The sequence below is a fragment of the Gopherus evgoodei genome, chromosome 3 (genome assembly GCF_007399415.2).
Source record: "Gopherus evgoodei ecotype Sinaloan lineage chromosome 3, rGopEvg1_v1.p, whole genome shotgun sequence".
NCBI lineage: Eukaryota > Metazoa > Chordata > Testudines > Testudinidae > Gopherus > Gopherus evgoodei.
In genome coordinates this window covers 79073273-79088862 of record NC_044324.1, presented here as the reverse complement: position 1 = coordinate 79088862, position 15590 = coordinate 79073273, and the positions used below count along the sequence as shown (strand labels likewise).

The 15590-nt window shown below is 41.1% G+C and overlaps 2 protein-coding genes across 11 annotated transcripts in view; one reads left to right on the top strand and one right to left on the bottom strand.

The window, feature by feature from the left end:
- ANKRD6 (ankyrin repeat domain 6) overlaps positions 1 to 15590 on the bottom strand; it is a 155024-nt gene that overhangs the window by 12605 nt on the left and 126829 nt on the right. For 7 of the 8 annotated variants that reach the window (XM_030555941.1, XM_030555938.1, XM_030555944.1 and 4 more), the window contains 4 exons: positions 12739 to 12837; positions 8319 to 8417; positions 1977 to 2075; positions 968 to 1066 (listed from right to left, as the gene is read on the bottom strand). In XM_030555941.1, coding sequence (XP_030411801.1) covers positions 968 to 1066; positions 1977 to 2075; positions 8319 to 8417; positions 12739 to 12837 — 396 coding nt within the window. The remainder of the gene's footprint in view (positions 1 to 967; positions 1067 to 1976; positions 2076 to 8318; positions 8418 to 12738; positions 12838 to 15590) is intronic. The other variant, XM_030555945.1, reaches the window with a different exon arrangement.
- Positions 1 to 15590, top strand: part of LYRM2 (LYR motif containing 2) — a 55064-nt gene that overhangs the window by 24240 nt on the left and 15234 nt on the right. The window contains exons 4-5 of one of the 3 annotated variants that reach the window (XR_003999540.1): positions 1475 to 1726; positions 2192 to 2803. The exons of 1 other annotated variant lie outside the window; for it this stretch is intronic. The gene's annotated coding sequence lies outside the window, so the exon portion shown is untranslated. Of the gene's footprint in view, positions 1 to 1474; positions 1955 to 2191; positions 2804 to 15590 lie in introns of those variants that run through there. One more of the 3 variants, XR_003999539.1, reaches the window with a different exon arrangement.

Below are 15590 nucleotides of genomic sequence, written 5' to 3'. Positions count from 1 at the left end.
CATCACTCAGTAGCTCACAAGCAACTAAACTCATTCCCCAAAACAAAATTGCATATTAGTGTATGAAATTGCATAGCCAATTTAATGTGGCTGAAACCCATTCAATTTGCTGTAATATTTTCCATTTGAAAAACAACATTGTACATACAAATCAGAAAACATAAGTACAATCCTGTACCATGCCATATATGGAAAGTGTCTCAGTAACATTAGATTGTTTGGTAAAGTACCATATAATTTATTTTTCTTAGCAGATTTAGTACATTTTTTTTTAAATGCACTAATCCATTCTGTTGTACCATCCAGCTAAGCTGTTCAGTAGGCGCATCATTCAATTGTTTCCCCTGTAAAATAAACCTGGATGGTTAGTCCTCATGTAGCTTAATCATTCCTTTGTACTTAACACAAGTTTTCCTTGAATTTTCCACATTTTTGCTTCCCACTAAAGCAATAAGGATCAGACAAATAAGAGAATTTACCACAAAATGTTAATAAAAAATGTCATTTATGTAGCTCCTAAAGCACCTTACAAACAATCAGTTCTGCCTCACTACGCCTCTGTAAGGCAGGTAATATGATCCCTATTATACCGAGGAGTAAACTGAGGCACAAAGGTGAAGTGTCTTGCCCAGTGTCATCACTTCTAGTGACTCCTGCTCTAACCACTAGTTCACTTCTCTTTCCCATTTAAAAAAAAAAAAACAAATATATTTCTATACAGCATAATAAATAGAAAATGTTATAAATTAGAAATGCAAATGCAGCAACATATTCTGAAATGATAAACCACAGGCACACCATTTCTTTAAGGCTATTCTTAGAAGCTCAGGCATCTTTAGATTACAGTGAAATGCACATTAAAAGGGAGTATTTACAGTGGGCCCCATATGTGATCAATGGTCCCCCATTTCAATTGTTAGCCTTATAAAAAGGGTGCCTGGCTGCAGTGAATAGTTCATGCACTGACCTGGTTCTTTTCATGGACAGAACCGAAAGCACTGAGGAGTACCCTAATGATGGGCAAGTGATTATAACGAGCAGCAACGTGCAAACAGGTGTCTCCTGCCTGGAAACAGAAACAAAGCTCTAAGCGTGTGGTCGCAATAGAAAAGCTAATGCTTGTCAGGGTGTTTGGAGATGAAATAAGCTATTTAACACTGAACTGGAGATGTGAATGATATAGAAGCATCTTTACTTAATTGTTTTTGGGGATCAAATGGCTTAACTGCTTTATACTAATTTTACCTCTGAATCTGTATGGAAAGCCAGTGAAACCAAATAACTGTTTCTGTAGTTGTACAATGGTGAAGTGCAGAGGATGTATCTCAAGGAAGCTATGGAAATTCTATGATGGATGCATAACGCAAGGCCTCAAGCATTTAGAATACTGTACTCTTTTGCAAGCTTTGCTATGTTTAAACTTATGTATATCTGGCTCCAATTTTTGTTTTGTTTTGTTCCTGTTTTATGCCAGATCCCCAATAAAGAGAGGAATGCAGTTTGAAAATTCAAAACTATATGAAGTTCTTTGGTTTGATAGACCCCCACGCAATGCGTAGCCTGGAGAAGTGTCTCTGAAGAATTTCCGTGGACTCTTATGGAACTCTCTAAAGACTTCCACTTTTCAAACACAGGGGAGGACTCCACCTGCAGACCTCTATTACAGTATTCGAGTGGGTCCATCCTATGTCTTCAAAATGAGCAACCAAGAATAGCTTGCATTCAGGTGCATGTAACAGTAGAAAACAATGTATATGTCTTTAAGTTTTCTGTCACCCTCCCCCTTCAAAACGGTTGTAAGTAACACCTTTATAAGTCGTATCACAAAAGATTTTTAAAACCCACTGTTTAGGTATTTTGTTATTTTTCTCCCAATCCTCATAACAAACAGAAAGGCAAAGTCTGATATTTTGAAAGCTGTATTTCCAGAAGCTGAAACAGAATAATCATTTTTTAAAAAGTATTTTTAAGCTTACATTATTTTTGAGATCTGCCCGAGACCCTCCAAGTAACAAAACACGAGTACTTTGGGAATGGCTATTTTGGCAGGCCAAGTGCAGCGGTGTGTTACCTGCCTTAGGAAAGAGACAGAAAAATACAAAAGCCATCTTTAGAAATTGACATAAGTGAAAAAACAAAGCAAGCAAACACTACCACCCCATCTCAATAAACAATGTGTGTCTCATTGCAGGATTTTAAACTTACAAAGCTGTAAATGACTTCTGATCAGTCGCCTATGAGAAGTGAATTTGTAGCCTTGTTCCAGGCCACATCACAAAACCTACCCAAAAATATTGTTGGTGTTCTCACTGAAAAACTAGCTATGGCCTGAATGGGCATGGAAACAGAGCTACCCTCTCTGCCACAGAGATGTTTCCTCCAGGACACAGCAGAGGCAGGTATTGGGAGTTTGGGGAAGTTTGCATTGTCACTGCCAGTGTTCAGAGAGCAAATGGGAGACTTCCATTTCCAAAATTATCAATCCAGCAACTACTGCGGAGCATCAAATTCAATTAATATTTTAAAAGCACCTAATTTAAATAAATAAAACTCCCCATGACTTGTTAATCCTCAGTACATAGCCCCTCTTTCATTGCCTAGATGACACTTGATTGTCTTAGAATTTTTCCCAAACCAATGCACTTAATTTGTTGCAATCACCTAAAATTTAACATTTTGAATTTAAAACATGCAACTATGAAAGAAAAGATCTCTTGAAAGAAAAATTCTCTTCTCAGACTCAAAGCAGATTCCCTTCCTATCAGCTTCCCAGTCCTAACTAGGGAAAGCAGGGGCATCTTACAGCACCATGTCCTGTAAAAGCAGCAAAGAATCCTGTGGCACCTTATAGACTAACAGCAAGGATCTACAACCCATCCTGGACAATGATCCCACACTTTCACAGGCCTTGGGTGGCAGGCCAGTCCTTGCCCACAGACAACCTGCCAACCTGAAACATATTCTCACCAGTAACTGCACACCGCACCATAATAACTCTAGCTCAGGAACCAATCCATGCAACAAACCTCGATGCCAACTCTGCCCACATATCTACACCAGCGACACCATCACAGGACCTAACCAGATCAGACACATCATCACTGGTTCATTCACCTGCACATCCACCAATGTAATATACGCCATCATATGCCAGCAATGCCCCTCTGCTATGTACATCGGCCAAACTGGACAGTCTCTACGGAAAAGGATAAATGGACACAAATCAGACATTAGGAATGGCAATATACAAAAACCTGTAGGAGAGCACTTCAACCTCCCTGGCCACACTATTGCAGACCTTAAGGTGGCCATCCTGCAGCAAAAAAACTTCAGGACCAGACTTCAAAGAGAAACTGCTGAGCTTCAGTTCATCTGCAAATTTGACACCATCAGCTCAGGACTGAACAAAGACTGTGAATGGCTTGCCAACTACAGAACCAGTTTCTCCTCTCTTGGTTTTCACACCTCAACTGCTAGAACAGGGCCTCATCCTCCCTGATTGAACTGACCTCGTTATCTCTAGCTTGCTTGCTAGCATATATATACCTGTCCCTGGAAATTTCCACCACATGCATCTGAAGAAGTGGGTATTCACCCACGAAAGCTCATGCTCCAAAACGTCTGTTAGTCTATAAGGTGCCACAGGATTCTTTGCTGCTTTTACATATCCAGACTAACACGGCTACCCCTCTGATACTTGACATCATGTCCTGGAGGTCTCCACATTTATGCTCTGACAAAACAAAGGTGGAAGTGAATTCTAGACCCCAGATCCGTCATGGAATGTCCTGCTCTCCTGTTTACACCAGGAGGGGGCTGTCAGCTCAAATATACATATATGTGCATGTTTGTGGGTACAGTGTGAGTAAATTTGCACATAGTTCCATCTGTCTTATAAATGTAATTCCTGTTTCTTTGCACAAAGAAACATGCTGCTCCATGGCTTTGTACTTTAATTCCTGAACAAAAGTATGTTTGAAGTCCTGTGGTCTGTTAGTTAATCAAGGGTCAAAGCTATTTCCAGTCTGTTAGGGTAATTATGGAAATCAACATGTGTATATATAATGGGGGCAGAGTGGTGGTTTTAGGCTATAGAGAGCTTGTATGTTTACAATGCATGAAAGTCTTCAGACAGAAACAGGAAAATAACTTGGTGAGTTACTGAGGGTCCAGAGAAAAGCAAAGATGAGTTTTGTTACAGGTGGAAGTTCCCATGTGGAAAAGTTCGTGCGTTTATTCTTGTGAAGGGCCAAGGGGCCTGAGAGTTTAGGGCTTGTCTACACCAGTGAGGCAGGGTTATTTCATACTAACCGCAATTTCTTGTTTGTTTTTTTCAATAAAATGGGCTGTGTCTACATGATACAATTCTTCTTCCAAATTAACTGGCTAGTTAGTGCAAATTTGACAATCCACTTTGAAAGTGGCTTGAGTTCATTTTGGAGTAAGTTAGTGCAGAAGAAGGTTTGTGTGGACACATCTGCACCGGGCCAGCTCCAGGCACCAGCATTCCAAGCTGGTGCTTGGGGCGGCAGTCCCTGTTGCTTTGCTCCCAAGCAGCGTGCCAAATTGCTGCCGCAGACAGCAAGGGCAGTCTGTGCGCCGTTAGGGCAGCAGGTGCATTTCCACAGTGGCTGCAATTCGGCTACAGCTTCTAAGTTTAGCTGTCCGCGGTGGCTTCAGGTAAACATAGAAACTGCCGCCGAATTGCCGCCGCTGCGGAAACGAGCCTGCTGCCGTAAGGGTACACAGACTTTCCCCGCCGCCTGCGGCGGCAATTCGGTGCGCTGCTTGGGGCGGCGAAAACTGTAGAGCCGGCCCTGCATCTGCATTCTAGATTAACTTTTTCAGTCCCTCCAGTGGTATCCCTGACTGCATTGCTTCATTCCGTGCTGGCTGACAGCAGTTTGAAAATGAGCTGACTTGCAAAAGACATATGAACCCTGGGATACAAAGAAAGGAATCCTGGAAATTTGCTGCTGTGAACCCCAAGTCACAGAATTCTAGTGGCTTCAGGTAGGTATCCTATAATGCATCATCAGAAAAATCCCAGAATACATAGAGCCCAGAAGCAGGACAAAACACCATGGGATACCTGCCTGATATGCTGAGAGTTTATTTCAAAAGAAGTCAGTGCTGCGTGTGCACATTGATTAAGAGGGAAGTGTGTAGTAAAAGCTAACCATATGGATGCAATTATTTCAGAGTAGTTATTCTACAGCTGTTAATATGCACAAACTTAATCCAAAAGCACACACCCACGCACACATGTAGACAACTCCTTAGAATATTTGTTTTGCTGGTCTTTGTCGTTGAGCCTGCAATAGGTTTGCTTGGATCTGAAAATGTGATCATCTCAAGTAAAAGGGTTTTAGGCATTATCAGGCTCCCTGCTTCTTGTTCATTCTCCTCCCAATTATTCTCCTTTTCATGTCTCACCTACTGCTCAAACACCAGTCACCGTCCGCACATTTTGAATTGGAAGAACTCTTAGAGAAGTCTTAAGTCTTTGATTTGACATTACTGTGTACTGCAGTTCTGAATACAAGTCTCTGAACTGTAGCAAGTATTACAGGTTTTTTTCCTCTGAAAAAAGTTAAATATAGAGATTTTTTTTCCCTTGGGTTATTCTTTGAAGAGCCTGTACAGTTCTTTCATTATTAGCTGTTAGAAGTGTAAATTCGAGCAGCGAGGCAGAGAAATGAGGCTGCAGCACTTTGGTAGAAATTCACAAAAATTACAGAGGGAGCAAAGGGAGCTTAGAGCTCATACAGTGGAACTGGCTCCTGCTCCTACTGAATGGCAAAACTCCCATTGACTTCAGTGACAGGGACTGGACTCAAGTTCTACTGATTTGGAAAAAGACACTTCTGATTTCCCAGTCTCCTAAATATGAACTGAAAAGGTACAGGACTGTTCACGGATGTAAAAACGCTAGTACTGATCTCACAGAATAATGTTTATCAGACTAACGATTTTTTCTTAAACCAACTTGTTTGAAGACAGCAACCTGACTCTCAAATTTGGTTGCCAGACAAAAAAATGTCTGTCCTAACATTTTGGATCAAGAAAGGAGTATTTTCAGAAATCACTTGTGTTGTATGGATATTATTGTCCCTCCCCTCAAATGCAAGCTGTTGATCTGAACCTGACTTGCACTTAAAATCTTGGGTGGACTGACTGGCGCATCCCACTTAAGGCTGGAAATGAAAGCTAGCCACTAATCATTGTCTCTTTATATATATCAGTGGATGGCAGTTGTGTTCAATCCTATACCATAGGGAGAGCGCATATAGAATTAGCCACATGCTCTTATCCTGAAATACAGCATGAACTGAAACTAACAATGAGAAGGAATTAAATAAAGTAGCAGTCTGGGTAGGCAAATAATCCATTTCTTCTGCTGTTTGGTGGCTTGTATAAATTAACTGAGCCTAGAGGCCAAATCCATTCTCCTCCACAGGGTAATGTGTCATTCAGTCAAGACACCCTGGATTCTCAGGAGTAGGTCAGCAGCTTGTAGACTGGAAATAAGTTAATTATCACTTGTCAGGTTGTCCTGGCTGCCAGGCAATCTGATTTTCCTAGTATGAATGTTTATAACAGGACCCTGTCAGCGCCTAAACCTTGACTCCTGCTATGCTTTATATTTTGTCATGCTGTTAGAACCACTGTGTTGAATCTTCAGGAGTATAAGAAGTTGAGAAGCATCCAAAGAAGCCAGCTTTGATGAAGTGAAAATAGGATTGAGTTATTAAGTAAAGTTAGGAAAATTCTTCATTGCCATTGGAAGCAAAAGCAGGGCTGTGCATGTTTGAACACTGACATGCTACACTTGGGTTCTAACAGAGTGCCTTTGCCAATCTACTGTATTCATACACTTTTTAAGAGAGGTCTGTCTCAGAATGTCTTACAGTTTATGCATCATTCATAGCTTCTATGCAGCATTCACCCTTTTAGTTAAAATCTTCTAATGCACATAGTGCCCAAGTAAACAGAGTAGCAATTCTTATATTAACACACACACACTCACTCTCACTTTCATGGTTCTGGATGTTGGAAAAAGTTCTATTGCCTGATATTTGTAACTATGTGAGTTATCTAAAGAATGTCTAATATACATAAAGATGAGCATCTGGAAATCAAACTCAAAGCCTAATATAAAAGAAGGGATGCTATAAATCAAGTGAAACAGCATCATAAGATTATTTTGTTTACAAATTACAAAGTAACCATAAACAGTCTGATTGCATATGGGGGCTGTTCCTGTCCTATGTCAATACAGTATATAGTTTTACTCATAATCATTTTTATACCCATGTGTCCTTTCTTCTCTTTTCTCTGTTAGTATTCATTGGATAGGTTTAGTTTTACAGACTGTAGTTCTTTTGACTGTTGCTCATTTAAGAGTTTTACAGACATGTTTACTGAAATGTATGGAGCATTTTTTAAAGGAAAATTACAAGATACAATAAGTATAGTAGCTCTAAATTCCTGTTGCCTGTAACAACACATAGTGATGTCCATACAATCTGACTGCTCAACTGGCTGAACATTCCAAACCCTAATTTAACGTATATTGCCCCGTGCTGTTTTTCAGATTATTCCATTAACCTTTTGACTAGTGGGTGGGAAAAAAAATCTCCCAAGGGTATTTCATTTTGATCTTAGTAAAATTGTTTATGCCATGGTGTACTGCACCAATTTAGAACATAATTTTACAGTCCTCACTTGGTACTCTATGTTTGTGTTATAAAATAGCTTGTTTGCAATTCTGATGGGTCATATATTCAGTTCTCCTGAATTGCGCACATGATAATATAATACAAAGAGAGAGACACTTAGGAGTTCCTCACAAATTTTTAACAAGGACTAAATCCTGGTACATTAATGGAAACAAAAGATATACTGTTTCCTTCTTTGTGGTTTGTGCGCTCATTTGACTGTAATTTCTGATAAATTGGGTTTTAATGCTATTTCCCTATTAGTTCAATTAATATTTATTTTAATCATGCCCATTACAATGAATCCACTCAATATAAATTAGGACACTGTAGAGGTTTCCATAAGAATTCCAGTGTTCTTCAGCCATAATTAATGTATCATTCAAAGTATTACTGAGCCCTCCTGTGTCAGCTGTCAAAAAACAAAATTTCCTAATGTTTCTGGTGGAATCATCCACGCATAATTAATTCAAAGAGAATGAGAAATCCCACTAGGAACTGGACCACCACCTGTTAAGAAATGCCATTACCAGAAATCACCACCAATGAGAAACAGCCATTTTACATCGGAACTGAAAGCTTCTACATGCATCTCACCTTGTTTCTGGCAAGAACATTAGCTCCTGCTTTAACGAGCAGTTTGGCAGACTGACTGAATCCATGCCAACATGCTTCATGAAGCGCTGTATTCCCATCCTGAAGAGCACACACACAAGAGCAGCAGTTTAGGGTGTTGTGTCCACAATACAGGAATGTTACATTCAGAATTTAGGTGCTTTAACCCTGTTTGGGCATTAAAATCATTCCCTTTTCTTGCTATCTAATTCTGTTTGGGGATAGGCATATGTATGCTAGACCTAGGCTTAAACAACTTCCATGGGCATCCTCCTACTTTCAACCCTCCCTGCCTCTCTTCACTAACCTCCCGAGTTTCTAACCAAGCATAACATTATACTGACATGTGTGCAGTATGTGCTCCATTGCTTTTCTTTGTTGGCATCCTTTCGTCTGCGAGAGATGGTGGGAATTGCAGCCTATGATGTAGATGGTTTGCTTTTCAGTGGTTAGAATTAGACCTGTTCATGTGTTTGTGACTGACTTGTCTTCCAGTTGCTGTCACAGAAAGACTATAAGCCCTAAAGATAGTGACAGCTAATCAAGACTTGTCCGTTAGTGACCTGTATTTGGAACAAAAGGTGATGGGGATTATCTATGAAGTTCCATACAGTATGGTTTAACTGATGACTGTGGTGGTGTTTATACAGAATCATAGAAATGGAGGGCTGGAAGGGACCTTGAGAGGTTATCTAGTGCAACCCACTGCACTGAGACAGGACCAAGTAAACCTAAATCATCCCTGACAGGTTGTGCAATCTGTTCTTAAAAGCCTCCAATGATGGAAATTACGCAACCTCCTTTGGAAGCTTGTTAGAAAGTTTTTCCTAATATCTAACTTAAATCTCCCTTGCTGCATATTAAGTCCATTACTTCTTGTCCTCCCTTCAGCACAGATTGAGAACAACTGATCACCATCATTTCTATATCAGCTCTTAAAATATCTGAAGACTTATTAGGTCCCCACCCTCAGTCTTTTCTCAAGACTAAACATGCCAATTTTTTTTAACCTTTCCTCATAGGTCAGGTTTTCTAAACCTTTTATAATTTTTCTTGTTCACTGGATTCTCTCCAGTTTGTCCACATCTTTCTTAAAGTATGGCACACAGTACTCCACGTGAGGCCTCACGACTGCTGAGTAGAGTAGAACTATTATCTCCCATGTCTTACATACGACACTCCTGTTAATACACCCCAGAATGATTTTAGCCTTTTTTTTTGCAACTGCATCACACTGTTGACTTATACTGAATTTGTCATCCACTATAACCCGTAGGTCCTTTTCAGGCAGTACAGCTGCCTAACCATTATTCCCCATTTTATAGTTGTTTTTCATTCCTACATGTAGTACTTCGCACTTGTCTTTATTTAATTTCATCTTGTTGAATTCAGACCAATTCTCCAATTTGTCAAGGTTGTTTTCAATTCTAATCCTCTGCTCCAGAATGCTTTCTACCCCTCCCAGCCTGGTGTCATCTGCAAATTTTATAAGCACACTGTCTACTTCATTATCCAAGTCATTAATGAAAATATTGATTAGTACCAGGCCCAGAACTGGCCCCTGTGGGACCCCAATAGATATGCTCTCCCAGTTTGACAGCACACCATTGACAACTGTTCCTTAAACCCTATTATCCTCTAAGTGCTTTCAAACTGATTCATGATTTTTTTCAGTATCTTTCCAGGTATCAAAGTTAGGCTGACAGGTCTGTAATTCCTTGGGTCCTCTTTGTTCATCTTTTTAATGCTAGGGCAGGGGCGGGCAAACTCTTTGGCCTGAGGGCCGCATCGGGTTTTGTAAATTGTATGGAGGGCCAGTTAGAGGAGGGGGTCATGGCCCGGCCCCCACCTCCTATCTGCCCCACCCTCACCCGCCATGTTCCCTGACAGCCCCTCTGGGACCCCTTCCCCGTCAACACACCCTCGCTCCCTGTCCCCTGACTGTCCCTGGACCCCTGCCGCCCCATCCAACCCCTCCTCTTATTCCTGATGGAACCCCTGGAACCCCTGCCCCATCCAACTACCCCTTCTCCCTGTCCCCTGACCACCCCCCGGAACCCCTGCCCCAACTGCCCCCTGCCGCCCCATCCAACCCCCCTTCCTTCCTGACTGCCCCCCAGGACCCTTGCCCCCATTCAACCCCGTTTCCCCCCTGTACCACCATCCACACCCCCGCCCCCTGACCACCACCCCAAACTCCCCTGCCCTCTATCAAACCCCCGCTGCTCCCTGCCCCCCTTACCACGCTGCCTGGAGCAGCCAGTTGGCTGGCGGCACTACAGCCGGGCCACGCCACCGCACTATGCAGCACAGAGACTGGGTCGGGCCGGGCTCTGCAGCTGCACTGCCCCAGGAGCTCACAGCCCCGCTGCTCAAAGCATCGCACCTGCGGTGGAGCGAACAAGCTGAGGCTACGGGGGAGGAGGGACAGCAGGAGAGGGGCCAGGGGCTAGCCTGCCGGGCTAGGAGCTCGGGGCTGAGCAGGATGGTCCAGCGGGCCGGATGTGTCCTCCGGGCCGTAGTTTGCTCACCCCTGTGCTAGGGGAACATAGGAACTATGTTTCCTCTTCTCCAGTCCTCTGGGGACCTCAGATGTCCTCCATGAGTTCTCAAAGATAATCGCTAATGGTGCTGAGATTGCCTCAGCTATTTCCCTAGTACCTGAGGATGAATTTCACCAGGCCTGCTGACTTCAATATATAGAATTCATCTAAATATTCTTTGATACATTCATTCCCTATTTTGGCTTGCTTTCCTTCCCCACATATACATGGCAATGGGTTTTTACACCGCATAGCTGAGAAATGCAGTGAATTCTCACCAGGGCACATACATTTGTGCTACAGGACTAAGGCAAAAAATAAGATCTGGGGTGAAAAGGGTATCCAAATACCATCCCGGAGAGGGGTAAGGGTCCTATCAGACTTCTTGCTTTCACTTTGGTGCTGAGTCTTGCAGACACCAAGGAAGTTCAAGGGCTGGGAGAAGGACTCTCCTGAAACTTCATACAAGTGGCTAGTAAAGAAAACCCCATGGAAGGCGTTTGCTTTGTAGTTTTGGGTGTCTCCCTCTAAAATGTACAACCTGGAACTCAGCTTCTGACCTAAGCAGAGAAAGGGTGTGAGTGTGTGTACGTAGTAGATATTTGCTTTTATTAGCAGCCTTATCTCAAACGTGGATTAAATAAAATCTTACGTAGAATATGAGCTTTCACGTATAGACCTACTTAGCTCATGTTTTCTCTACAGTCCAAAGCACTTCCTAGAGAATCAATATTGCAGCACTACCCTATGTATTGTTGCACCCAGAGTACTATTTAACTCGATGCTCTAGCTGATCAGTCCAGAAATATATTGGGAGTCAACTTGACTGGGTAGTGGTACGTTATGTTACCAAGCAACAAGCCCATCACTTTTTATTGCCCTATCTGGACACATCTATATTACTTAGTTGGGTAGCAGCATCTCTGACTATATCAGCTAAATCAATTCCAGTTGCAAATGAAAAAGAAATGATTTCCTGCCTAATGAGCCAACGAGTAATGATACCTCTGAGGAGGGATCAACACGGTTCCTTCACAGACATTCAGTTCATCCAGAGAAAAGCAACAAGAATGATTAAAGGTCTTGAGAACATGACCTATGAAGAAAGGCTGAAAGAATTGGGTTTATTTAGTTTGGAAAAGAGAAGACTGAGAGGGGACATGATAGCAGTTTTCAGGTATCTAAAAGGGTGTCATCAGGAGGAGGGAGAAAACTTGTTCACTTTAGCCTCTAATGCTAGAACAAGAAGCAATGGGCTTAAACTGCATGCAGCAAGGGAGATTTAGGTTGGACATTAGGAAAAAGTTCCTAACTGTCAGGCTAATTAAACACTGGAATAAATTGCCTAGGGAGGTTGTAGAATCTCCATCTCTGGAGATATTTAAGAGTAGGTTAGATAAATGTCTATCAGGGATGGTCTAGACAGTATTTGGTCCTGCCTTGAAGGTAGGGGACTGGACTTGATGACCTCTCGAGGTCCCTTCCAGTCCTAGAGTCTATGAGTCTATATCTTTACTTACTGCTCAGCTTCCACTGAACTAAGTTTTCTTAGTAGTTCTACATGCTGCTTCACTAGCTGGCTGATTCCCAATGTTTCCTTTGAAGCCTGTGGTCTTTATCATATTGCCATCACGAGGAGAAAGTCAGACTTCTGGCTCAGAGAAGATCAATTACCAGTATGTCCAATGTAAGTAAAACAGGAGAGTATTTCCAAAGGGAAGTGGGGGTTCTTATCTGCATAATTGCGATTAAATTCAGATTAATTGTTTACTCCAGAGTATAAATTCTAAACAGCATATTCCAACGAATGCTAATATTATAGTCCAGTGCAGTTATTATCCAACAGGTCTTCTCATTACCTTGTCTTGTCTGTCCAAAGCGCACCCCTCCTGAATGAGAGTTGCTATTACATCTGTATTTCCTACAACAGTGGCCCGGTGCAAAGCTGTCTGATCACCCTGTAAAAAGAAGCAATTTATTTTAATCAGTGCCTGTCCCACTTAATTTTGAATCCATATAAATACACACACACACACACACTTTATACAGATATCATATACACGTCCCATATACGGTAACTATATTTACATCACACATACCATTCAAATACTGGTTATTGTTGAAAGCAATACCAATAAACTACAATCATTAAGGTTTCCAAGAGTAATGGAACCATTATATGGTTTACTATTGCAGACCACCAGTTTACTACCTTTAATTCCTGAAAATACCCACAGCTCATTGTTATAACTTCTCACTGGAAGACTATCCCAGATGCAATATGGGGGATACTTAGCACCTAGTTTTAAAATTACTACAGCACTAATAGATAGCCAGCTTCACATACTAATTTTGGCTCCATACTTCCAAGGACCCACAATATCTGTAGGGAAGAAAAGGGCATAGAATTAAGGTCTCTTAGTTGTATCTCATCACATTGGTCTTCCACGATCTTATTTTTATGTTTGTTTGTTCATTCTCTGCAGCTATTTTGAGTCTGTGGTGCTAAAACAAATCCCATGATCTCAGCTAGGCAGTGAGACAGAGATGACTTCCACGTACCATACAGGAGACCTGGTTCTGATTACCAATCAGAGCCTTTCGCTTCCCAGACTGGGAATCCTGTACAGTCCAGCTCACCTACATGGTGTTTGCCAAAACACATGAATAGGAGAAATGTGAAATGTATACAGAAGGGGAAAGTCTGGAAATAGCGAGAAGTAATAATCACAAAAATGACTTGTCTGATACTATCGATAACCAGATAATGACAGACTTTAATAAAACACTAAAAACTGAAGATTGCCATGTTTTTGTCATTCTTGACTGCAAGAATTTAGATCCAGATAACTGAATATAATTGGGGTAGCTGAATAATTGAATAGTTTGCCAGGTGCTAAACAACTGTCAAGTGAGTTATAAATTGCTCTTAAGGGGGCTGTTTCTTTCTACTGAGACTGAAGACATTATTAATTTCTACAGCAGTATTACCAACCCCAAGCATTCAAAAATGCCCCCAATAAAAGATGAAATTGGTTTAAAATCATGAGGCTGATTTTTAAAATAATACATTTTGGGTTAATTGTATTTCTTTTCTGTGTTTTGTGTCTTCAGGGCTCATGTTTTAAACTTTTCTTCACTACCATGAAAGCTAGAATTTTTTTTAAACAAAAGCTAAGAGCCTCATATATTTACATGGCTCCAAGATCTGAGGCCTTAAGAAAAACACCAAGCATCGCAAGAGTTGGCAACACTGAGTATTTTAAATATGTCTGAACTCTTCCATATTTTCCTTAAATTAAAGCCAAAATAAAAAAAGTAATCAAAAACCCCTAAACTGAAATAACTCTAAAAGACTATATCTCATTACAATTGTATGGGTCATATGTTTATTGACAACTATTATTATGCAGCAATCACATGCTCAGGGTCTGACTGCCATATTTCTGATGGGAAAGGAATTTTCTCCAGGTCAGATTGGCAAAGACCCTGCGGGTTTCGTCTTCCTCTGCAGTATGGAGCACGGGTCACTTGCTGGTTTAAACTAGAGTAAATGGTGAATTCTCTCTAACTTGAAGTCTTTAAATCATGATTTGAGGACCTCAGAAACTCAGCCAGAAGTTATGGGTCTATTTCACAAGTGGGTGGATGAGGTTCTGTGGCCTGCAATGTGAAGATGGTCAGGCTAGATGATCATGATGTCTTGCAGTCCGTGAGAGGATTCAACAATGTCACAGCATTCTAGGCTACCACTGATATTGCTAATGCAGCATATTATTAATTTGAGTAGTATGAATTATGCACAGACCAGTTTATCTTAGCATTAAAATAGAAATCCACCATTTACTATTGCTATGACATGTTTAGAAGGGCAAAACTGTGAAAGACATGATAATAAAGTATACAGTGAAACAGCATTTGCCTGTGGTGTAGGAAGCTGTGAGAACTGTGGTTTCTATGTATGGTTACTCCACCTTAAAGGTCTGAAACATTCTTTGTGACAGAGTTCAAATGGAAGACAAGAATGGAATTGACCCAGTGTAGCTTTAAATAAGGATTTTCTCATAGTGCTAACTCAATTCATTTTTGTTGTTACATTATTTTTTCTTATTTCTATCCTGACCCAATTAAAGTAATTGCAGTTAATTAAACTTACATTTAACTTACTGGCTTCTGGGAGATAACAGTTACTCCTGTGAACATTTCACTTTAATTAAAAATAAACCAATAGCTGAAAAGCAGATAACCTCGCTTTTCACAGCTGCAACAGCTGAGCCTGCTTGGGAGCAAGCCATTCTCCAAGCACCCCACTCTGCCACCAGGCAACATGGGCCAGCTTGCTTAGGTTGTCTCCAGGTACTGTAGTGAGAGAATTCTCCAAACACAAAGTACTCACTGAGCAAGGCATTGAAGGTTGGATCACAGAAATGTAAGTGCCACGTCTGCTCAGATTTGAATTAAATTCTGTTAGCGCTTTGACCCCAATCATATTCTGCTCAAAGGCACAAAGAAACTAATTTTACTCAAAGGTTCTCAGTCATTCACAGGACCCTTGATATTGTAGGAGACTTCTTCGAGAGTTATTGAGCACCTCAGAGATATATGTTATACTGACTACATATATTGTTTTAACCTGCCTCTCCCCCCATTTGTAAAATTCTAGTGAAAATATTTTGTCTTTTAGGACAGAGCTAATATCAGGATGCCTTTA